The sequence below is a fragment of the Apostichopus japonicus genome, chromosome 9 (assembly GCF_037975245.1).
Source record: "Apostichopus japonicus isolate 1M-3 chromosome 9, ASM3797524v1, whole genome shotgun sequence".
NCBI lineage: Eukaryota > Metazoa > Echinodermata > Holothuroidea > Aspidochirotida > Stichopodidae > Apostichopus > Apostichopus japonicus.
This window is the reverse complement of record NC_092569.1, coordinates 14,204,199-14,229,439: the sequence shown is the minus strand read 5'-3', so window position 1 is coordinate 14,229,439 and position 25,241 is coordinate 14,204,199. Positions and strand designations below refer to the sequence as shown.

The window sequence follows — 25,241 nt, the reverse complement described above, 5'->3', positions numbered from 1 at the left end:
ACCTACATTGTCCTTTCAACCCTCAACATCCCAAAAGCATATTATAGTATTTGTCTCCTCATTCTCTACATATCGTGTGGTTAAATGACATTTCCTACATGTTGACAAGCCAAAAAAAAAAGAAAGAAAGAAGCTAAACACCAACTTTTTAGGCTTTTCGATCTTTAAACTTTGACGTTAGACCTATTGAATTGAAAATTTTTGCGCCCTTGTTGCAAACAAATTATTGAACGGTTATCCTAAATGTTTTACTTTAAATCAAAGCCGGTAATGATGAGGTACAGTGGACAGACTTGGTTTCATGCAAAGGGCAGAACGTTTATTAAGAAATCTTTATTGTTAAGGGGGGGGGGAGATTCAAAAGGGATCAATCGAATGGTAGGGGGCAACCTTTATCAGGTGGTACGTGGCAGGTGGAACTTAGCGGCGCCCAAGCAGCTAAGGCTCAAGGTTCAAAATTTGAGAACAATAATTCCAGATGATATTAGCTTAGAAGCGCACAACAATACACTGTGAGCGAAGCAAACAGAAAAAAACCCCTAGGGGACCTTAATAAACGATCACTGAGCTATAGTAGTGAAATGTGCAAGAAACGGCTGTTTATATCATAATATATACGTATGGAAAAAGAAATAATAGTATTAATACAATGAAATGAAGTCAGAAAAGACGTACATTGTTTATTAGGTTACATAAATCGAAAATGGACATTTCAAACAATACTATTAGGGTAAGTAAAGTTAGACACTTTAACCATATGTTATTTGTAGTTCTGTGGGACAATTAATACTAACACTGATGATTAAATCCACGTGTTTCAATGTGTTTCGATTTGTATCGTAACATGTTGTCGCAAATGATACGCATGGGAACTGCAGTAAAACACTATTAAACATTTTATGTAAGATTTGGCCATGGATACGCCTACCGTATGTATCGTGTCTTGTCTTGACATTATAAATTATATCCAATATACGGTGTTATAGTAATTATACGTGTAAGAAGAACAACTCTGTTTCGACGTTTAACAAAATATTGAAATGCGCATGATCAGAGTCGCACACGTTATGTTAGCGTACATCACACGCACTAGTTTTGCGTTGTTTACCTTAAGGTTTACTAATACCGGCGGTAAGTATGGGTTTAATCATGTGACTTTATAGTCGTTTGAAAGCTACTTATTAGCTTAAGAGTTTGCTAGACATGAGACACAAAACTAACTTAAACACATATTATACATTTAAAAAAATAATAATGTAATAGGTTGCGTTGCAATGTTACTACTATATGTAAACTTTGAAGAATGGAGGTTCGGTAACCCAAAATGACCGTGTAACTTATAGTTTACCACTGAGCACTCCATGTTAGATTTCACAATCAACACGGAGTTTATTAGGACGATATCAGGCTTTTGCAATTTGACATCGTAACATATTTACACTGCATAATGTCACGGACGAAAGTATGCTTGGCAGCCTTCTTGTTGATATGAAATGCAAACGAGTTAGAATTTCTAAAACAAAAAAACAACAACAAAAACTGTGTAACTGACGCTTAAAACGTGTTACGTGTCATCGTGCACATATACCGCGTTTACAGGAGTAACATAAACGTTCATAATTATGTCGACTTATATTTCAGGATGTGGATTATATATCATTCTGGATAACAGTATTAGCTGCTCATTTCGCTGATTACTAGATGTAAGGGGGAAATGATCTCATAGCTTTTAGCCATTAGTCAAGGTAAATGACTGTGAAGTGAATCCATTCATTGTTCGTTAGCATGCAATGGTACCATAAAGATAATGGAGTTCGAGCTTTTGTTAGCAGGTTTAAACAAAAAAATTGTTTATGATACTTATCATTCGATGCATTAGATTTTTAGTGATAACCAACTAATTACAATATTTCCTGCTTTGCAGTGTCGTTCTTTTCCACCTTAATCATCTTCATGAGTATTTGAGACAAAGAATGTAATTATATGTGTGCAAATTAAGCAGTCCTAAAAATGGAAAATATAGTACCCAGTTTAAGCTATTGTCATTTGTTTTCAAGGTGTCCAGTACGCGGCGACTGTGACCACATGCGCATTAACGCCACATTAATTATAAAGGGAAAATCTGTGCAATATCAACTATCAATAAGTTCAAATATCCCAACAAGTGTATGAGATTAAAATCGCACGTTCTTTATGCAATTATTGTTGTTAAACAGATTTAATTATTTGGAGTCGCGGAATTCGGTTGCAGTGTAAGTTAATTTACACTGAAAACTTAAATTGGTTCACCGACTAACATAACGTTAGTCCATCTGGTGCCTCTCCCGACTAACATAGCCTTAGTCAGTTGCTATACCGACTAATTATTCCTTAGTCAGTTGGATTTCTTAGTCGGTCATCTTGGTCCGTCAGCTTAGTCGATCAACACTTTCTTAGTCGGTAAATGTATATTAGTCAGTTACATTAGTTGGTGACATTAGTCGGTCTTTACCGACTAATTTATATGAGCCACCGACTAGTTTATAGCAGGTTTTACATTAGTCAGGATGGTGCCTCTCCCGACTAACCTTTCTTAGTCGGTATCGACTGACTAGTTGCACCGACTAGATTCACTGAAAGAATTAAACCCGCATCACTGAAAGAAAAGAGAGCAGAAGAAACACAAATAATGTGTACGTTGGCAGTATTTATTTCTGATAAAACTTCTGATGTCTACAAAAGGCTGACTTTCGACAGATAGAGAAGAAATCACTGTAAATAAAATCTGAAAATCTGATTTTTTTTCCAACAAAGTTAAGACAAGTTAATGGATCAAACATGAATCGCAAAAGTATAGCACTGCACAATAATGCAAAGTTGAATCTTGGGCAAGGGTTCCTCATGACTTTCCTTTTAAAGTGGTACCCCAAATCGACACCAGTTAAGTCTTCACGAACAAAGAGTGTTTCTCTTAACTACAAATGGCCTCCCACTTGTCTTCAGGAAGCCAAAATCTGCACCATTATTGACCTGTGAACAGAAAATATGATAAACGTGTAAGCACAGATACAGATATAGCACATGATAACTCACATTATCATAAACATACATTTACATTAAAACTTTATAACATATTGGGAGGTATACATTTAAATCTAGGTCCCTCAAATTATAAGCCAGGAATAGCAGCTTTACCAAATTATTATTAGCTTTGCACAGCATAACACCAAGTTATTTCTCAAAGCTTAATAATTATGTTAATCATGTTAATAATGATCCCAATAGACCGGGATCCCAGAGGGTTTGGTTAGCTGGGAAGGTAACCAATTGCCTTGTACATCACAATGTTCACAGTGCATTCCTGTATATGAAACCAGACGACTGGCAAACCGACTGTGGTTGGTGTGGCTGGGAGAGCAATTTTAAAGTCACCTGATAGCTAACCTAGATCAGTTTTCATGGTAACACATCAAAGTAAGTACAATATGTCAGGTATGGCCCCAAGAGCAACAAATGGCCATTGCCAGTAATTATTGGTGGTGGGGTGCCCCTGCCAGTGATCTATAATTGACCCCTTAAGGCTGACCTAGGTCAGCTCATGAGGTAACCACTTGAAACCTACTGGAAAATGTTGGTTAGGGCTTCAGATACAACTGATGGGCATTGCCAATAATTTTTATTGGTGGGGTACCCCTGCCAGTAGACCCCCAAAATGCCCATCCCCCATTGACCTAGATTAGCTCATGAGGTAACCAGTTGAAAACTACTGTAAAATGATTGGCAGGACTCTATATATATGTAAGGGATGGGCATTTCCAGTAATTTATATTAGTGGGGTACCCCTGCCAGTAGACCCCCAAAAAGCCCCCCCCCTCATTGATCTAGGTCAGCTCATGATTTAACCAGTTGAAAACTACTGGAAAATTATTAACAGGATTCTATATGTAAGGGATGGGCGGACTCTGGCAGTGGTGGCCCACCAATATAAAATACTGGAAATGCCCATCCTTACATATGAAGTGATACCTATCATTTTCCTGTAGGTTTCAACTGGTCAAATCATGAGCTCACCTAGGTCAATGAGGGGATGGGCATATTGGGGGTCTACTGGCAGGGGTACCCCACCAATAAAACTTACTGGCAATGCCCATCCCTTGTATCTGAAGTCCTAACCAACATTTTCCAGTAAGTTTCAAGTGGTTACCTCATGAGCTGACCTAGGTCAGCCGTGAGGGGTCAATTATAGATCACTGGCAGGGGTACCCCACCACCAATAATTACTGGCAATGGCCATTTGTTGCTCTTGGGGCCATACCTGACACATTGTTCTTACTTTGATGTGGTAACCATGAAAGCTGCTCTAGGTTAGCTATTAGGTGACTTTAAAATTGCTCTCCCAGCCACATCCACCACAGTCGGTTTGCCAGTCGTCAGGTTTCATATACAGGAATGCATTGTGAACATTGTGATGTACCAGGCAATTGGTTACCTTCCCAGCTAACCAAACCCTCTGGACTCCCGCTCTACAGATTAGTGAAAATTTGACCAAACTTATGAAGCTTGCACGTAAATGATAAACTAGACTGTTTTTTTTAAACAGGTTATGAAAAGTATCTTAAATATCATTAAACAGTTGGGTACAATAGTTAAACTCACTCTTCCATCTTTTTTCTCTATGGTACTTGTTCCTTTGCTTTTTGGACTCTTGGATAAACTCTTTTGTTCTGCGAAGGGTACCAATATATCATCTTAAAACATGTCTTTATGCCATATATAACACAGTTCTCCTCTTCTGTTGTTGCCTCCACACTGGTGTCGTACATCACAGGAAAGCTCACCCTTGACTTAGATATTTGGCTTTTCAATTCCTGCTGGAAAAAAGAAACAGCAAAGTATTCATCATTTGAAAAAAATAAAATAAAATAAAGTTGTCACCACAAAGTTATGTGAGATTTGCTTCCACTATAGTCTCAAAAAATAATCCCAAAGTTTGAAGCAGACTGTATAAAGCTGAAAATTTGAACGAGTCACCATTGCAACCAGAATCAAATGCCCAGAATACAGAGATAATAAAACATGGGCTAAATCTTTGTTTGTTTTTATGATCTTTAAAAATATAAAATTTTAGAAACAGAAATGCACTGAGCCAACTTATTTATAGGCCTAATCGTTTTTAGTTGTTATTTTGCTTGCTCACATAACAAGCCTGTTTAGACCTAGGCTAGAGGAGAATCAGTACTTTGTTACACTAAGTTTGTCTACGGTCGTTTTGATTTAGTCTTACTAGTAGTACTAAAGTATATAATGGACCGGCGAAGACTAGAGAATACCCAGAGTTTTAGCAACTGCGTTAAACTGTATCATCTGATCTATTATTTACGCCAATGAGTTTCATTCAATCTAGGATCAAAAAGAGAAAACTAATTAATCTTAACCTTTAAACTTTGCTACTAAACAGATATGCTTGAATTACAAATAAATGTCAAAAAAACATCATAATCTAAGAATCGATGCATATACATACACATAAACAGAATAATTTGAATTCGCGCAAGTGAACCCTGCACTACATTGGACAGTAAAAAAACGTGCAATTAGACCAAACTAAACATACTAAATTTTCCGTTACTTCTACATAAAATATCAATACAAATACAACAACTTACTCTTTTGGCAGTATACTAAAAGCACATGTTATAATAACTTCAGACTATCAAGCTTTCCTGAGAAAAAAAACGGTTAATACTTCTTACAGTAAGCAAGTCGACCGTGAAGGAATGTCGCAATTGTTTCCTGGGCGTGACCGGAAATTAAATACTAAAAAATGATAAATGAAAAGGTTAAATAGAACCGAAGCGTGCATCCTGACTGCTCGCAACATATAATCAAATTACCGTTGACTAGCCAACATAATTTGTTCAGCCGACTGTGACTGTACGTTTGAAGGTCTAGCCTTGCTTATTCAATATCACAAAGCCTACCCATTTAGATTCACATGGGAAATTACAGGAAATCTTTACCAAATGAGTGTAGACTTCAAATAAACTATTGAGCCTTATAGTTCCAGCATTTGTTTGGGAATAAATTAGAAGATTATGTGCCACTGTTCAATCTAGCCCAATACACACATAACACATTGTTAATTGGTGTTTAGAATGCACACTTTAGTGTTGACAATGCACTGCAGTACCCAGTAGAAGCCTATAGGCTACTCACTGTCATTGCACTTGTGTATTGCGAAACGCCAACGTGACAACGGTAGCGTTACACTAACCATAATACAGTACTAGTGCCAGTGGCCTAACAATTAACTTTAATTTTACCTTCAAGTTAAAGGAATAACAGGTAGGCCGATGATGCAGTTAATACCCCCATTCTTCTAAAGACCTTCTTGGGTGATTTACGGTTGAAAGTTGCTTAGAGTGATCGTATGAAACTATGCCAAGCCCAGCAAGCTGCCGTTGCCTCTCGGTTTCCAAATTGAAGTGAATCGAATTGGGTTAAAATACATTAGTCCGTCGACACCGACTAAGCTACGATTATGTCGTAAATCGGGTGTCCGTATCGTTCTTAGTCCATGGGTTAAAATACCTTAGTCCGTCGCCACCGACTAAGCTGCGATTATGTTTTCCTTAGTCAGTGTAAACTAACTAAGAAGCAGCGATGAAACGAAGATTTTTGCTAGTCCGGGTGCATTGACTAACGTTAACGACTAATTTAACCTTAGTCCGTGGCAATATTGACTAGTTTATTTTTTCAGTGTAAACTATCAGCGAGGCTATGGTAAACACAGGGGAAACATGGCCTTCGTAATGTTTCAAGATGTACCTGAAACTGTCTTTTTTGTGATTAATGAAGAGTACGGGGTGGGGCGCATGATTGGGAAATTTCCCCGCCCCAGTTTCTACCAATAAGATCTACTACTTATCCAAAATATATAGAAATAGGCTGAATATTTGTAAAAGAAACAGCTTGCAATGCAATGCATTAATGTGAAAAATTGTTAAATGATAGCACAGTCGATACACACAGATATTTACATTGACTACTCTAAATCTTAAAACTTTGTACCACAGTAAAAACTGGATTGTGCTGACAAATCTGATACATCAGTAGCATGTGCTATTGGTAATACAATAAGAACTGGGGAAATTTGTACCAAAAATCCCAACAACTGGTTTGTTGGAATTACACATGTTCTAAGTTCTTACTGTAATCCTAATAACAAATGCTATCGATTCATAGCACGATCCAGTCTTTACTTGGTTACAAAACTTTAAGATTTAGAGTAGTAACTGTGTTCTTTTCGTGTATCGGGTGTATAGCACCATCTTGCGTCTAAGTCACTTTACTTGGAGAGATATTACCAAACTGAAGACGAAACCCTTCCCCTTATATCTCTGCCAAATATCAGTGTTTGCCCCTCATCCCCCTCCCCCCACAAAATAGCCCTCCGCCTCGTGCCTCTCCCCAGATTGCATTGGCTGGTCGCTGCCAAGCACTGCATGCCGTTTCATGTTTATGTTTTTTTCTTTAAGAAATGAACACTCTAAAAGTGCACTTTTAATCCCCACCCCCCCCCCCCCCATCCATCAACCACAATAAAATACTTAATCATTTGCGAACAGCACATCAGAGCATTCACTTCCTTGAATGTTTTTGAGGTTATTTTGTAATGGAATATCTGCCTCTATCGGTTCTTCGCCACCCTACGTCACAATACATCCACCTTGAGCCTTCCCTGTATAGTTTTATAGCTGTATAGCCAGATAACCGACCAATTAATGATTTAACGCAAGATCTGAAAGGATATAATGGTTTTCAACGCCCTTGATAGACTTAATCAACATCACCTACGTCAAAACCAATTCTTTCCCCCAACTCCCATCTTCCAATCACGTTCCGGAAATAGTGCTAACCGATGCATATTACGCCCAAAATTGTGTTATTCTGCCACAGAGAATAGTGCGAGAGTGGATTTGCCAATGGACTTCGCTTCGAGACTTAGGAAATAAGGCCTTGAACGTCTGCTCGTCTCCGTGGCATTAATACTGCCTATGATTGATTGGCAGATATTCTGATATGTCTGTCCCCGTTTGCTCCTTAAGCTAGCAACCAAACAGATAAGGGTAGTGCTTTTTTTTAAATTAATTTTCACTTACAATGGGAAGAGTTTATACAAGAACGTTTGTCTAAATCAAAGTTTAAGGAAACAGATGGACACATGGAAGTTAAATCCGTGCAAATTTAGGCAAATAGGTGATTTAATCTCGCTGCAAATATTTCTCCCCCTTAACGACAAACCATAAATTATTTCATAGGATAAAGTGTGACATTATTCTCGTATGGTATCTAAATGTTACGGCATTTATGTTACAGACCAAAGTGAAACTGTCAATTTGATGGATCCTAAGTCTTTGTTGGAGGGAAAAATTAAAACGTATCAATAAAAACAAGTATATTTTTTCATATTGTTATTCTAGTCACATTCCTAGGTCACGCTAGATAAGCTTCTTAATTGACATTCACAGATCAGCTAATGGAGGTGTTAACTTTTTTTTGATATGATATCCCTGAGGGAATCGTGTCGAGGCTGAGCGGATTCAATTTTCTGGAAAATAAGGAGACGATCAAAGAGCCACGGGGCAAATCGAGCGTGACAATAAAATAAACGTAACATAGAAATTCTAGAATCTCTAGTCAACGTAATAAATTGAATGTTTACGAAAAGGATTGGCCTGTTTTTCATGCAATTTCATTAATCATGTGGTCGAAGTACACTCTGAGGACTAGTATTGCTTATTTATAAGTCAACAAAGTGTTTTATACGTAAACATTGCTTATTTATATGTCAGCAATGTACTGCTACCAAATAGGCTATAGAAAGTCAAATATTGGTCAGATATATTACAACTTCATAAATTTAAAAAAAAAAGAAACCATAAAAATCACATCGGTAGGCCTAATACTGATAACTTCCACGATGATACTAAGAACCTATACATTTACAAGAGCTGTATAGGTATTGACTTTGCAATGATTCAACCAATGGACGTTTTAACTTTGGTTGAAATTCTTTTGTTTTGCAAAAAAATTACAACCCATTACCAATCGCGATCTGAAAAGATGTGTGTTTTGTCATTAATGTATCAGCATATGGATAGTTACGATGAACTTTCTTTGATTGATGAGTTAAAACCTTTACTGTAGCAAGGCATCCGGTATCGGTCTTCTGTCAAAGGCCTCTTAATTAAAACTTTATTTTTATGAATGGACAATGACTTCAGCGTAATAGAATACCTTCATGATACTGTCAGGCTTTTACCAAGGGTAGATTTACCGGATCTGATATAAGCTTAAATTAGTTTTTGAAAGCGCAATACGGTGTCTATGAGATAATAAAAGAAATTAATGGGTTGAAGGGTCATGTGTTAATGAGCATATAAATGCGAATATTAAAATAGGATACAGTGCCAAAGATGTAGGTTGGTCATATGGGAATTCAATTATAAACATTGATTTGCCGTAGCTGCAGTGAACTAGTGTTATAACATATAGACATCAACTGACTTAAGAATGATTTTATTGAATACATAGGGTGTTCACAATGTTTAAAAATACTGAGCAAATGCAGACGGACCGAATAACTCGTTCAACATCTGTGTAAAATACCATGGTGAATATGTAGATTTCGCAGACACCAACAAAAGTCTGACAACAAAAGTCTGACAGTGCCTTAGAAACATGGTCGTTAAATGTGTTACATGTGTAACATGTGTTACTATACAATGTATTCGGTATACTGTACATATGACACCGAGTTACTTTATATCCAGTATAGGTCTGTCGGTTGCAGATATGATAAACAAATTCTGATGTATAAGCTAAGATTAAGATATCAAGGTGAACTTAGTAACTGTTAACGTGAAGGAAGTAATGATTTTGCCAGGTTCTTAGGTAGGACTGTGTGCCGAGTGGATTTGCTCACATTTCTTACATATTTATAAGAATGAAATTATTACTATTTCTTGAATATTTTGATTTGCTTATCGAAAAAAAAACTTGTCATAAGCTTGCGTTAACTATTGTCGAAGATAATTCATGCATACCTCACAATATGTCTATTATCGCAGTTTCCACTGCATTTCTGGTACAATAACTATATATTTTGTATATCATATATGAAAAGCACTTAAACTAAGTATGCGGTAAGGACTTTCGAATATGCTGCATACCTCTCCCATATGTAGATTATCGCCGTTCTCTACATGATGTTTACCGTTCTTATTATTATAAAAGTCCCCATCGTCAGCTTCAGTAGGAACTTCACGACCTCTGTGGATTCTGTCATAAAACGTGCTGAACCATTTTGCAGGCATATTTTCACGGGAAGCAGGACACTTCGCCCAACAACCATTTCGCCCAACTGCCATTTCGCCCAACCTTACCATTTCGCCCAACCAGCCTGGTCATTTCGCCCAACCAGCCTGGTCATTTCGCCCAACCAGCCTGGTCATTTCGCCCAACCAGCCTGGTCATTTTGCCCAACCAGCCTGGTCATTTCGCCCAACCAGCCTGGTCATTTCGCCTAACCTTGATTACATATGATACTTCAAAAGGAAACGTTCGGGAATTGTTAACGTTACAGGATACGAACCGAATATTAAGGAAACTTGAGGATCGATCAGTGTATTAGGGGTTAGGTTTGATAGTAAACGTTCGAATATTAAGGAATATTAAGGAAACTTGAAGTCCTTTACTTTGTATAACTTTAGTAAGGAAACGTTCGGGAATTTGTAACGTTACAGGATACGAACCGAATATTAAGGAATCTTGAGGATGGATCAGTGTTTTAGGGGTTAGGTTTGATAGTAAACGTTCGGGAATTGTTAACGTTACGGGATACGAACCGAGTATCAAGGAAACTTGAAGTCGTGGTTAAATTAATTACATAACATATGTGGTTACATTGATAAAGTGGGTACATTGATTAAATATAGTACTTCAATATTACGGACGGGTTTTATATATATTTTTTTTTCAATTTAATAAGGAAACGTTCGGGAATTGTTAGTCAGTAGGATGGATCAGTGTTTTATTGGTTAGGTTTGATAGGTTTTTATGAAGACCGATTCCCCTGTGTTTGTATAATAATAATATAACTTCCATTGTATGCGTAAACGCCTAAAGTAGTGTAATCCTCCCATTATACCTGAAATAACTACTCAGACTTTGATCGATATCGAGCGGACCTCACTTTTTTTATTTACCTATTACGAAGTAACCTAACCCAAAATAAATCAAATTGAACTAGTAGAATAGAAAAAGTAATATTATTCGGACTGAATATTAGTAAAAATAAGGTTGGGCGAAATGACCAACACGGTTTGGCGAAATGACCATGCTGGTTGGGCGAAATGACTATGATGGTTGGGCAAAATGACCATGCTGGTTGGGCGAAATGACCAGGTTGGTTGGGCGAAATGACCAGGCTGGTTGGGCGAAATGGCAGTTGGGCGAAATGGTTGTTGGGCGAAGTGACTAGAAAGCTTTTCACGGACTGATTCGCACAATGAAAAACTATATAAAATGATTTTTTAATTTGGGAAATCACCGTCAAAATTAATTGCAATAAAATCTGACACTGAGGCCTCAATTTTGATATAATTATTTTCTTTTAAATGATCGATACTGTAACTGATTTCATAGATAGGGTACGATATTTGACTATGATCAGATCACTTCTAAAAAGCCGATTAAAACAATTAGATTCCATGAAATGTCAGAGACTGTGAACGTCAATTAATTAAGCATCAAACGCTTCTGTACTGCTGTTGTACACAAGTATAACACCAAACTGCTCTCTATTCAGTAAGAAGAAACAACGAGAATCCCATTTGAGGTATCGGAGAAAATCCGTTGAAAGATATAGACATTTGGTTTTCTTTCTCTTTTGCAGAACTAAGTATAACAAGAGTACGGCAATACTACTATCACTGAAAGATGATTCTTGTAACTTGTAAAATGTCAAACTGACTTCATCTCAAATCGCTTCAAATTATTTTCGAACAGAAGAAAAGAACACATAACTGTGACAATGTTATTCGCTTCAATCTCGTTTTGAAGAAAGAGACATCCGAAACGCGGAACAGAAAATAAACTTTCCTCGGTTTCTCTTAACACATAAACGAACTTCTTTGTATACTGTTACAACTAATCCGCCTTTAAGATTCGATGTTCCTTTTGTGTAATCTCACGAGTTTATCTAACAACTCGAAGGAAACAGGCCATGAGTCTTACATCGTCTATCACTTAAACTGGCCATTCCAGATGAGCAGATGGCGCTTACTGTGTACGATAATATAAAGAGTTGCACTACAAGCGCATGCGTATTGCGATTAGGTGGCGCTATTTGAATACTATATGATATATTGAGAGTATTATGGGAAGACAATAATATTAAGAAATAAAAAAAACCAATATGAAAATGCAAATATATTGATTAATACTCCTTTTTATATTAGTACATTTTGCTTCTTAAATTTGCATACTGATATGTTATGAACATGTGTATAAAAGCTTTAGTATTAATATCTAAAACAAAATTATGGTTGCGCAAAATAGTGGCAACCAAATTGTTAACATTCCCGCTCCCTCCAAAAAACAAAACAAACAGAAGAACCCGATGTGATGGTTAGAATTCTGTGACGAAAATTAAAACTTAAGGAAAGAAAAGCCTAGAGCTACAACTTCTTCCAGCATTAATGGTGTTGGGATACTGTCGAATAACTTGTATCCCCAATCAATCAAGCATGGTTATAAATGATACTTAAAGTCCAATATCGGTCCAAAATAACCGTGATTGAAAAAAAAACAAGTATCGTTTCTGACTTTGGAGAGATCATTAAAGTCAGTCTGTTCATTAATAGCAATTCGGTTCATTTTTTAGACTTCATAAAATAGTTACATTACTGAGATGCTGTGTACACTAACTTTTAACTGCTACATGAAGGGCGCAACCAACACGGTCTTTTGCTTGACACAATTAAGTACTATAAGCTTAGTATAACTATATAGAGAAATAGTCTGAACTTTGGTCTCCTGTGCGCGCTTACAAACAATTATACAAGAGCGTTCACAGCAATTTCGGCAATAACTGTATGCATGCTTGTTGTACGTACATGATACCTTTATGAAATGTTAGTTCCTCTTATTCAGTAATCACTCGCAGACTTCAGTTCAGCCACTCATACCAATTTGGTATGTAATACTGCCCATTGTCAAAAAACTTGTAATATCCTGAGAGAATTAACAATATTGTCTTTATACATGTACAGTTTATCGAAAAAGCTATGAAAAATTGTCTTTAAAAGTTATGAGTTGATGCTTCTTGCTAAGCTTTGTTTAATATGGTCCGATCTGTAGTACATATTTATATTCAGTGTCGTCCTATAGGTCACCCATGCATGTGAACATGACTTTGCAAACACTTGGGTAATATATATTAATCTTAGACATAGGCCTAATAGCAACTCTATATATAACTGTTAATAAATCTTCGAAACTAATCAATGTCCTAGCCATTTAAGCAATTGCCGTGCCAATTCTGACATCCACGGATAATCTCCAAACCTAGCAAAATATATCATTACATATCACATTGGTTGTGTCCCTCCCAAAACTTCGAATTCGTAGTAGATCACGAGTAGAGCCAAGACAATCAGACAAAACACACTGTATAGTAATCCTAGCAACGAAAGCATGAAATAATAAGTTAGCATAATAGTGCCATCATAGTGCTAGCTACATTGCTAAACGACTGTACTTTAAATGTTGATTTAAACTAAACTGGCAAAAATCCTTTAAACAATTACAATCATGCAATTACTACAGTCATGTTAAGAATCTTATCCTCGTAGAGCGTTGATAGAGTTTTCATAACCGCTGCTTCTACTATTTATAACGTGTATTTGTCTCTATGGTTTTATGAGATGATTCTTTGTTCCTTGGATAAAATATCCAATGTTGTTTTCCTTATATCAGTACATTACGATTAACAAATGTGAGGTAAATATATATAAGTAAAGTAAAGAAAAGTAAAATTTATTGATATTCATCATAAAATGACAATATAATAAAATGGACTACAGCATCTCAAAAATAGGTTAAAAAAGTTATCTATGTATCATACAATTCAAAGTTTTAATACTTCTAGTTAAAAATGATCGCCTAAACCGTTCTGTTCTCATACGTGGGATCGTGTAAAATCTCTATTTGATACATTGTAAACAAAAAGTGCTTCAGTAAACGTATACATCTTATTGCGATGGCAATCGTAGCAAAACATATAGCAAGTTCTGTCACTTTGTCTCGACAATTGTTATTTTGATACCCAAAAGACATTGAATCAATGATTGAACTTTCATGATTTTAACGCATGTCCATCTTGAGCCCTTAAAAGTATGCCAATGATTAAAATCAGCCTCGTGTGTGAACAGTATTACCTGAATAGCAATAAATATGGCAAATTTGTGATTGGTGAGATACAAATTAATAAACCATGGACATGAGACATAAATTTTGAAAGAAATACTTTACAGATATTAAACCGATTTAATCTCAAACATTTGTTAGATTAAGTAATCCTAAGTTGTTATACAATATATTTTGTAAATGATTAATTTAATACTAGCTAACCTGGTTTTTATTGATTATTTGAACCAATTTATTTTACAGCCTGAACATGCTTCAAGTGTTTCGACCATAGACAGAAAAGGAAAAATCGAAACCCCGATGTGTCTGAGAGGATATTTTTACTACAACATAGCCTTTTCCTGGACCACCTGCCATCAGTTCGGGATATCCGCCAGTGTCATCGTCCCACTTATCCCGTACTAGTACGCCAGAGATTGTTTCAGTAGGCCTTTTGCTGTACTGAAAGGTGTACTGTGTCACTACAAACAGCGTGCCATGTACCTTATGGCTGCTTGTGTACAGAACGAAATCCCCTGGACTATTACTACCCAAAATTAGATTGTGTCTCCCTGGCTCGTCTGCGTAATTTTGGATTTTAACATAGTAGGGATACTTTATAGTTGTGGTACCCTGCAATTATGGAAAGCATATCATGTTGGTTAATACAAGTTAACACGTAGCAATATGTCTGCATTAAGCCTTTTATAGGAATGAATAATGTGATTTAACCACAACAGGGCGGCAACTTTTGCTTTTCATTGATATTTCCGTAAAACCAAGGTAAACTGACTCTTGTGGCAAAAGAAATTAATTATAGTGTTAGTTAACATGTTATTCTTTATCATACGTAGATGTTACCTATTGGAGATACATAATCGCATACAGTTAGAGCTAAAAAAACGTATGTTTTAAAAGCTTAATATTTCTAGCAAGACTAAACTGGTTGCTAAAGTTTAACCAGAACAAGAAAATGTACTTATGCGGCAACCAATTTGTTTGTTTGGCTCTACTAATATATAACCCAAACATTTATAAACGAATACTTTTTCCATTCGAATGATAACGGACGTCAAATATAAATGCATTGCTTTGCTTAAATTTCCCTTCAATACGATTTGGGAGGAGTGTATCAGATGATCTTGCACTGCTTCAGACATTAATTTTTTATAAAAGGCTTAACATTTAGTGATTCAGTAGAAATGTCACCGGCTAATTAACGTATTTTACGCCCTTTCTCTGTTGCGATTATTTATTTAATACATTGAAATTTGTTTACAACCGCTAAAGGTAATTGGTTTTACGAAATGCACCAATTACTCCTTCATTCTAAATCAAATTCTGGTCATAAGTATTATAATGGTATTTTAGCAGCTAGGCTGCAATGTTATTTGAGCCAATGGCTCATGAGTACCATAACGTATATGGTATATCCTTTCTAAAAGCTGTTACCTCATCCACAATAATACTGTAACAGTGATGCTAAAAGATGAAAACGACACATTTTATGTAAAACCTGGGCGATTGGTAAATGCAATGTTTACTAGATGACTTACCATGGATGTTGTTGATGACGTTGTATTCGTTGTTGCAGGATTTCTATCTGCTGTTGTACTCGTCTAGAAATAATCACAATTTCAGTATGATTAGTTACATATAAAATTGTTAAAATGGAAGTTCCTGTACTTGCAATGATAAGAAGAAACTTGAACAGTTTTCAACAGCTAGGCTGTTAGTGAATGAACTTAAGGCTCAACAGCTAGGCTATTACTAAATGAACTTAAAGCTCGATTTGGTCTATGAGTAAGTGCCGCACTATAGAGTTATATTTCCCTTGCACAAGTTTTACCTCTTTCGATCACATACAATAAAGCTGGGAAGAATCTGATAACAAAATCAAAAGTGTTCAAGGTTAAAAAACTTATTTTGTAATGTTCGCTACTTGTATGCTGTTGGCGGCGTTGTTTTCGTAACGTACAATCTGTTATCTTAGTTGCGGTACCCTGCGATTCCAGGAAAGCATATACTATAGTTATAACAAGTTAACAGGTAGCAAAATGTCTGCATTAAGCCTTTTATAGGAATGATGAATGTGACTTAAACCACAACAAGGTGGCAACTTGTACTTTTAATTGATATTTCCGTAAAGCCAAGCTAAACTTTCTCTTGAGGCAAAGAAAGTAATTACAGTGTAAGTTAACAAACTATGCTTTAACATACGTAGATGCAACCTTTGGAGATACATAACTGCATAAACTTAGTGATAAATAACTTATGTTTAAAAAGATTCGTATCATAGCAAGACTAAACTGGTTGCTAAAGTTTAATCAGAACAAGAAACATTATCGAAAATGTACTTCTACGGCAACCAATATGTTTGTTTTGCTCTACTAATATATAACTCAAACATTAAGAAACGAAGATTTTGTTTCTATTTGAATGATAACAGAAGCAAAAAATCAATGCATTGCTTTGATTAAATTTAGCTTCAATAGGATTTGGAATGAGTGTATCAGATGATCTTGCATTGTTTCAGACGTTAAAGTTTAATGAAATGCTTTACATTTAGTGATTCAATATAAATATCACAGGCCAATGGCTCATGAGTGCCATAAAGCGATATGGTATCTCCTTTCTACAAGCTGTTACCTCATCCAGAATAATACTGTAACAGTGACTCTAAAGATAAAAACGACACATTTTATGTAAAAACTGGGCGATTGGTAAATGCAATGTTTACTAGAGGACTTACCATGGATGTTGTTGATGGCGTTGTAGTCTTTATTGCAGGATTTATATTTGCTGTTGTACTCGCCTAAAAATAATCATCATTTCAGTTTGATTAATTACATATAAAATTGTTAAAACAGAAGGTCCTGAACTTGCAATGATATAAAAAAACGTCAACAGTATTTCAACAGCTAGGCTGTTAGTATATGAACTTATCGCTCTATTTGGTCTATGAGTAAGTGCAGCACTCTAAAGTAATTTTTCACTTGCACATGTTTTACCTCTATCAATCATATACAATAAAACAGTGAAGCTTCTGATAACAGAAATCAAGAGTGTTCAATGTAAGAAGTGTTTTGTTGTTGTGGTAATTTTTGCTACTTGGATGCTGTCGGCGGCGTTGTTTTCGTTACGTCCATCTGCTGTCTTAATCTGCAGCTCAAAAATTCATGATGTTAGTAGGCTATATCAGGTGATATCAGATCAAATGAAGGCTTCAGCTTGTAATGAAACATTACATGATTGCAATAAACATTCTACATTAGAATAAAAATATACTTAAGCACCTCTTTGTGCACTCATTTTGAAGTTCCGATGAACATCATGGATGAAATGTTAGTACGTGTAGACCACCAATTGCCGAGTGTCTTTTTGCTAGCTATTACAATAATCAAATTGAATATGCATAAAACTCTTTATCCGAAGAACGGATGCATTTCATGTTTAGGTATCTTTTAAGGCATTAGACACGGCAATGTCGTAGTTTCTGCAACTTAACGTTAAGGCTTGTTTCATCATTAATTTAGTAGTCGCGTTGTAGTGTATATTCTGTATCAAATTGAAATAAACGTGACATAACACGTAGTAGCTTTACTCACGGGAAGACGTTCTTTGGCGGGAGGGTAAGAAAGCCAGACAAAGTCCAAGTCTAACATGGATGCTAGAGAAGGAGCAAAAATCCCGGATGGACTTTCGCACACTGTTTTCACAAGAGAAATCAATTTCATATATGGATTCTCATCCAAGTTTCGTGTGGGATAAAGATGAGTCGCTGTTAACCGTGAAAGAGCATTGGTGTAAAGTTACTATGTGCTATATACACGGTATATAGTCTACCCAATCTGTACAAAATAATGGCTTGACCTAGACTAAATTGCAGTCTAGAAACGGTTTCTGTTGTAAATGTCGCTAGAAACCATACTGAAACATATTAAAGTGGTAGAACAAAATAAGCAGGTGAAATTGGCTAATTTGCCTAAATAAAAGTGGCCGTCTTTACGGCTATTTTCAATAATATAAGTGGGTTCACACGCTAATATAAGTTTATATTATGCACGTATCACATATTATACACATATTATATCACATATTTTATATATATATATATATATATATATATATATACTTTTTTCAACAAAAACTCCTGAATCATATCAGTACAATGAGTGGATATGCAACTGCTCTCATTGTACTGATATGTTGCAGGGATCATATATGTATATATATATATATATATATATATATATATATATATATATATATATATATATATATATATATATATATATATATATATATACATATATGATCCCTGCAACATATCAGTACAATGAGTGCAGTTGCATATCCACTCATTGTACTGATATGATTCAGGAGTTTTTGTTGAACTGTCTCAAGAATTCGGTTTGAACATACTGTATCCGCAGATATTTCATCAGTCATAAGTTTGTCATATAATAGAATGGACTAATGGAGGTCGTCTGGAATATCCTCGAAGTTTGAAGAAGCACCAATTTGTGAACATGTTCTCTCACTAGTACTTGCTCTAGGTTCTACTTGTGGCGTACCATTGTCTTGAATGCTTTCACCAATGTCAGCCCCTGTTGACTTGATATGTTTGCTTGCTCTTCTGTCTCTGGTATTTGGACTTTGGGGAGGCGAACATCAAATTTATCTGATGTGCTTCAAGGGGCAGGTCAATTACATGTCGCAAGACGTAGACTAAGCTCCGCAGAGGTTGATTCAAACAATATAAAATAATGAATACAGTTGTTTTTGTTTCAATATAATATGTGATAAGTGCGTAATAACTTCTAATATCAGGGTGTGTACCCACATATATTAGTGAAAATATACGGGAAAGCGTCCATTTTGTTTTGATGCAAATTAGCAAATTTCCCCATATATATATTTTTTTACCTTTTCGATATGTTATTTTGAAGTGATTCAAGAAACAATTACAAAAAAAATAATTTCTGTTGCAATTTTGTCTAGGTCAAACCATAAATTGAATTGGGACAGCTAAGTGAGGGAGTAATGTGAGTGATGCATCCCGCGTGTTGCGCATTAGATTACTGCCAACATGTAGAAATTCAATAAATGGATTTCCTAGTGACAAACAATGCAAAACTTATATTGAAGAGAAAAATATTCAACACAGCTATATTTGAAAACTTCATGTCAATATCTAGTCCCCTCGAAATTTAGAAACCTATTTAAACAAAACTTTAACATGATATCTTACAAGGATAACATTGGATCATACCCTGTCATACCCTGAACTCATCCATCAAACCTCAATAAAGTTTTGCATTCTGGTTTAAACATACTACAAAGGCTGTCCTGCATTAAGGTATTCAAGAACACAACTTAGCGGTAATTACAGCGTTTTGATTTTTTCAAATTTCTTTCAAACTTGTTCGTTTCAATAAAAATTAAATAAACTCATTTATCTTTATGGTTTGTTTTCAAAACAAATGTTTAAAACATTCTAACGTTGTAACAAAGTATGTCTGCTGAATAGGAGCATCAGGCAAGGGGGAAAAGATATCGGAGGAAAGGAACTGATACCGTTATCCAACTTGTGTCTTATATTTTTCGCACAAAACTATATGGATAAACTGCTCAGAAATATTGCCAATCAAAACAAATTTCTCAAATAGAAGTTCAGCTGAGCTTCTGCAGCGTTGCTGCCCTTGTTTTATTACTGCAGTAAATCGCCTAATAGGGACTCTATGCAAATATTGTATTGATAACAGTTACCAAGCCGAGATGGGTTTGTTGACGGAAATTTACACAGCCACGTCAATAAAGATGACACAATTCTGTATTAGCATTGCAGGCGTTGCTTCGTTTTAGCGTGCAAGTTAACGGTGTCATAACAATAATTAAACGCAATATTCGACTTGCAGAGAAAATTTTAACGCTGCTAATTTTGTTGCAGTTAAAATGCTATGAGACAACACACCACAAGTTATTCGACTTTTTATTCTCTTAGAGGTGATTAAAGTGCTGACCTCGTTAAGCTCATGCTTGAATATATATACTCTTTTATCAGAGGTTTCTTCACTTTTAACTTCTGAGACATTGTGCCATCGGTACAGCGACGAGCAAGTTGAATACATGCATATACATTATCCTACCGGTTGGTAAGTTAAACCAATTTGACTATGTCAGTCGGAGCTGTGTGGTTGAGCGATGGCAGATACTAAAGACGATGAAGTTAACTTACCCGCCTTACAAAAAACACGGTTAGGATAAGTGCGAACATCAAAAGAATTATACACGAGACTAGAATTATGTAATTCAATGTTTTCTTCTTCTGCATATCAATGAACTGTATTTCCTCTTCACCGGCCTCATTCGTGCAATCTGTATACACAAAAAATGCATAAAACAATTCAGTATAATTATATCAACATCATAATCTTCAGTAACTATCTGTAAGGAAGAAATATGGCCACAGCTTTTATTTACCTTGTGGCATAATTCACCTAACGTCGATAAGTAATATTTACAAGAGTACTCGTGTAGTTCGGTGCGACAAGAAAGACTAGGTCAGCAACTTACTGTGGTTGGACAAACATATTTACACCACCAGTGTGGAAAGGATAGACTTACAATAATGAGTGTAAATATTTAAACTACCAATCAAACATTTATTGTTGTTCATGGATAGGACAGTGATTGTGGAATGCATTGTCATCTTCATGCATGATTGTTGCTGCGTTTTGTACATCAGATATGCTTGAAATGACAAGGTTCATATATACAAAATAAAAATTGTGTCGCATTTGAACTACGCCTAAATAATGGTGTTTTGCAATCGAACTAAAGAACACAGTTACCAGTCGCTTATTACATTGAGATTGAGTATGATTTTTTTCTCATTAACGTGATTATTAGGTGTGAAAAAGTTTGCTGCATATACCTATATTTAAAAACTTGCGCAGAAGATATTATTGTGTTCTGAAAAAGATTTGAATACTAACGCAATGCAATTTCATGGGGGAGGCGGGAGCCTCACAGGTAACCTAGAAAGAGGTCAGAGGCTGGGATATGTGTAGTGTAGTTTGGTTAAAGGGGTGGGGCACATTTCTTAGTTGTTGTTTTATTTTGTATAAAATGCATGGAAAATGCATTGGAAATGCATCGAAAGTAAGAAAAGCAAAGCCAGCTGGAATGGTATGAAAGAATTAGAACAGAAAGAACGCCACCTAATCCTGAATGAGATGGCTAGGGGCCAGACCGACAGAGCAGGTCTCGGTTACAAAAGAAACCAGAAGCTGATCAGAGACATGAGTCACCAAGAACACAGGAAATGCCTCACCGGGCTAGTGAAAGATGTAGACGAGGAGGACATGTTGGTCTACCTTTACGGATGTGCGAAACAAGGACAGTGGTTGAAGTGGGAGTCTGCCATGCAGGTCGACACCTCCTGGAAGAAACTTCTGTATATCTGGACACCAGAATTGCTGTCCTTCCACATCAATGCAATTCATGATCAACTTCCTTCTCCTGCCAATCTGAAGCTGTGGGGCAAGACCAATCTAGGACTCTGCCAACTATGTCATCATCGTCATTGCACACTGTTCCACATCCTAAATGGTTGCAGCTACTCAATACAAAGTGGAAGGTATAACTGGCGCCATGACCAAACACTGAGGGCAATTGCATCAGGTCTGGCACCGTACATCGTAGAGGCAAACCAGAAGAAATTCAATACATCTGAGACTCTGGACTTCACCTCTACAATAGCCTTTCGTACAGCTGATGACAAAACATACCGAAATCCAGTCCTGCCACTTCCAAAGACAGAGCCAACCAACATCCTGAAGAAGGCCAATGACTGGATATTCTTGATGGATGAGGAACACAAGCAAATAGTGTTCCCTCCAGAAATTACTGAGACCGCTAAGAGACCAGCTATCACCATCTTCTCTAAGAAAACAAAGAATATTATCATCATAGAGCTTACAGTTCCTATGGAGGAGAATCTGGCAAATGCATATGCTAGAAAGAAGTGTAAATACCAAGACCTAGTGGCTGACTGCGAGAGCAGAGGATGGTCTACATACTACTTTACGATAGAAGTAGGAAGCAGAGGCTTTTGCAACACATCAGTCAACAAATGTCTTGCATCCTTGGGCATCCCTAAAGGAAAGAAGAAGGCTATAACCGATACAGCAGCCAATATCACACTCAGAGCGAGCTACATCATCTGGCTATGCAGAAACTCAAAGGCATTCAGACAGATGGAGCTACAAACAACTCCAGCAATTTGCTCTGAGGGAAGTGGGATGGTCGAGCGCTCATAACACCAGGTTTAACCCACCAAAGTCTGGTCCCAAGTCCAGAGACCTCAGAGCAAACTAATCTAGACAGAAATATTCTGCATAAGGTGATTTTTCCCTACTAAGTCACCTTCACAGAGTGATGTACCAGGAGTGCTAATCTTCAAACGGATAAATAGGCTCCGAAGGTGACAGCGCTGGTGTTCTACCAATGAACTATTCCTAGTACATTCTCATAACCTTGTTTATATGATGATGAAAGTAATATTCCTACTTATTGTTGTCAGTTACTGATGTAAAAGTTAAAGGCTACGGCTAAAATGCCCTGTTTCGTCACTAGACCTTTAAACTAATAACGCCTGTTCTGTCGTTCCCTCAATAGTGCCGTTTATAATTTAACCAGTATAACTAATTTAGCAGAGTAACCAGCACTGCTGGAGCACTGTAAAAGCCTCAGAAAAGACAAAAGACACAAACCTATGACGTCGCAATTTCTTTGTATACAGAAAAGCCTCCACCAACCTGCCAACTACTGAAAAAATATTGCCAAATAAAACCCGATCTGCCGTTTCCAAATATCTAACCTTTGTAACTTGATGTAACTAAATGCTGACAGATACAGTTTGCAACCCCCGTCATCAAACCTTTTACGACAAATAATTGACAATCGTGGGCTTTAAATATACCTACCTGATTGATTTGTTGGTACTGTCGATCCTTTGTTTAACGCTTCAGCTGATAATTAAGGAATATGAAACAGGAATTAATAAATACAAATCATAATGTAACGTAGACTGCCTGTAATTGGCATAATAAGATATATTTCACACGCAACATACGACAAGGCATTCGATGTGGATGTCCATAGTGACTAGAATGCCACACCAATTTATTTTTATTGCAAAAGATCAACGCAGATCTTGTTAATGATGGCATCATATTCCTCCGTCATAGTGTTCTCCCTCGGTGTAAGGTGCCAAACGGAATACGGGGATATTTCATTTGAAAAGTTTCTACACAGGTTATGGTTTTGGGGGAAGTGGACGCTGAGGTGCGTTAATGTAACTATATTTGATGATGATAATGGATTTCGGTGACTTTTAGACAAAGTGCATGAAGGGAGCTCGTATTCAAAGTAAGGGACACTGAAGCTTTGTAGTAGATTGAGCAGAAGGGAGTGCTGTAAATAATACGCATACTAATGAGTAATCGTTCGGTTGCGGATTCCTACCGTCTTTCACAATACACCCTATCCAGCACAGTCATTAAAAAAATTGCACAATATGTATTAACTGTTTTGTATTCACTTCGTATGTCACTCTCCTCCCTATATTGCTGGGTGTTGTCCTTTTTCGCCCCTCTCCCACCCTCTTCCAACCATCTCCCTCCCATCTCCCACCCCTCTCCCACCCCTCTCATACCCGTTATTTTTTTTTTTTTCAATTAATTGTTTGCCATTATTCAGTCCATATCGCCAGTCTTGTTAGTTATCTTGCCATGAGCACACCACAAATATGTTTGTTTCATAATTTTAAGCTAGCATTGTTTGACGAATCCGCTCTTCATAATAAGGCGTATTAACTTGAGTTGTGTAGTAAGTTGAAGTTCCGCATAATGGAATACCATGAAATGACAGAAAGCATTCTTTGATGATTCAGACATAAGACAAGAACATAGAAAAGGTGATTTTTTTTTCTCACATATACCAACAAGGATTATCAAATTTTTGGGATTCTGAGGGACTTGAATTATGTGTAGGACCCTCGGAAAGATGTAGGTACTACTGGCAGCTTTTGGAAGACCAGAAACTGTATTGGACATATCGGAGGGATAATGCTAAACCTACACGTCTAGTTTTGATATACTAGGTGTTATGTATGTAATTTCCTTAGTGTTAGAGATTGATTTGTCATTAGTGGTTCTTGTAAGGTCTTTTTATATCAACCATGATTGCGATAAGCTTCACTAAACTGAAAAAATAGTGTTTTGTGACAAAGTTACAGTAAGAGGTGAATTAAATAGTAAGTTCAAGGGGAAGACTTAATTAAAAAAAAAACTAGGTTTCGGGGACTCTTATCGAGATATTACAAGACAATGACGAATAAGTTAACATACAAGTATATAGCAAGAGTAATACCGATCATAAAAATTTGGAGGTAAACTTAATTGACCGGATTTGTACAACGGAAGCAATAAGGGACGAAGAAGGAAATTGGCCTGCAAATTGAATACAATTAGTCCGTGTTTGAGGAATGTTTTTTACGTGCAAACACAGAGGAGCATATAGTAGTTGATCTATAGCTTAGTTTTGATAATCATTAAATACAAAGTAACGTTATACTCAATTCTCAGTTAGAAAGTTGGAAAACTTGTCTGTTTACAACAATTTCTGTAATATGTTTGTTTACGCATGAAAGGCCTCTGAATGAGGCCAAATAAACCATTAGAAGAAAATGGTATCTATATTTAGTGACTGATGTTATATCA

The 25,241-nt window shown here is 36.4% G+C and overlaps 3 protein-coding genes and 1 long non-coding RNA gene across 6 annotated transcripts in view; all 4 read right to left on the bottom strand.

Moving 5' to 3' along the window:
* The window catches only part of LOC139974480 (receptor-interacting serine/threonine-protein kinase 1-like), a 240,480-nt gene that overhangs the window by 90,513 nt on the left and 124,726 nt on the right, over window positions 1-25,241 (bottom strand). The gene's annotated exons all lie outside the window — the stretch shown is intronic.
* On the bottom strand, window positions 2,667-6,585 carry LOC139973578 (uncharacterized). Of its 3 annotated transcripts, none has more exons than XR_011795260.1 (3): window positions 6,303-6,585; window positions 4,636-4,847; window positions 2,667-3,009 (listed from the first exon to the last, which is right to left on the bottom strand). It is a non-coding gene; the product is annotated as an uncharacterized lncRNA (long non-coding RNA). The 3 variants fall into 3 exon arrangements; XR_011795258.1 differs by lacking the exon at window positions 6,303-6,585 and adding an exon at window positions 5,646-5,824 and having other exon boundaries at window positions 4,636-4,850; XR_011795259.1 differs by lacking the exon at window positions 6,303-6,585 and adding an exon at window positions 5,646-5,824.
* On the bottom strand, window positions 8,528-10,362 carry LOC139973888 (uncharacterized). The gene is given in 3 exon segments (XM_071980775.1): window positions 8,528-8,673; window positions 9,546-9,715; window positions 10,177-10,362. Coding segments are annotated over 3 exon segments (498 nt in total). The 5' UTR covers window positions 10,359-10,362.
* The window catches only part of LOC139974477 (uncharacterized), a 128,676-nt gene continuing 115,933 nt past the window's right edge, over window positions 12,499-25,241 (bottom strand). Inside the window, exons 5-9 of the mRNA XM_071981657.1 lie at window positions 23,445-23,489; window positions 20,693-20,832; window positions 17,204-17,266; window positions 16,008-16,070; window positions 12,499-15,084 (exon numbers count right to left, since the gene is read on the bottom strand). Of these exons, the coding sequence (XP_071837758.1) occupies window positions 14,728-15,084; window positions 16,008-16,070; window positions 17,204-17,266; window positions 20,693-20,832; window positions 23,445-23,489 (668 nt within the window). The 3' untranslated portion in view covers window positions 12,499-14,727. The remainder of the gene's footprint in view (window positions 15,085-16,007; window positions 16,071-17,203; window positions 17,267-20,692; window positions 20,833-23,444; window positions 23,490-25,241) is intronic.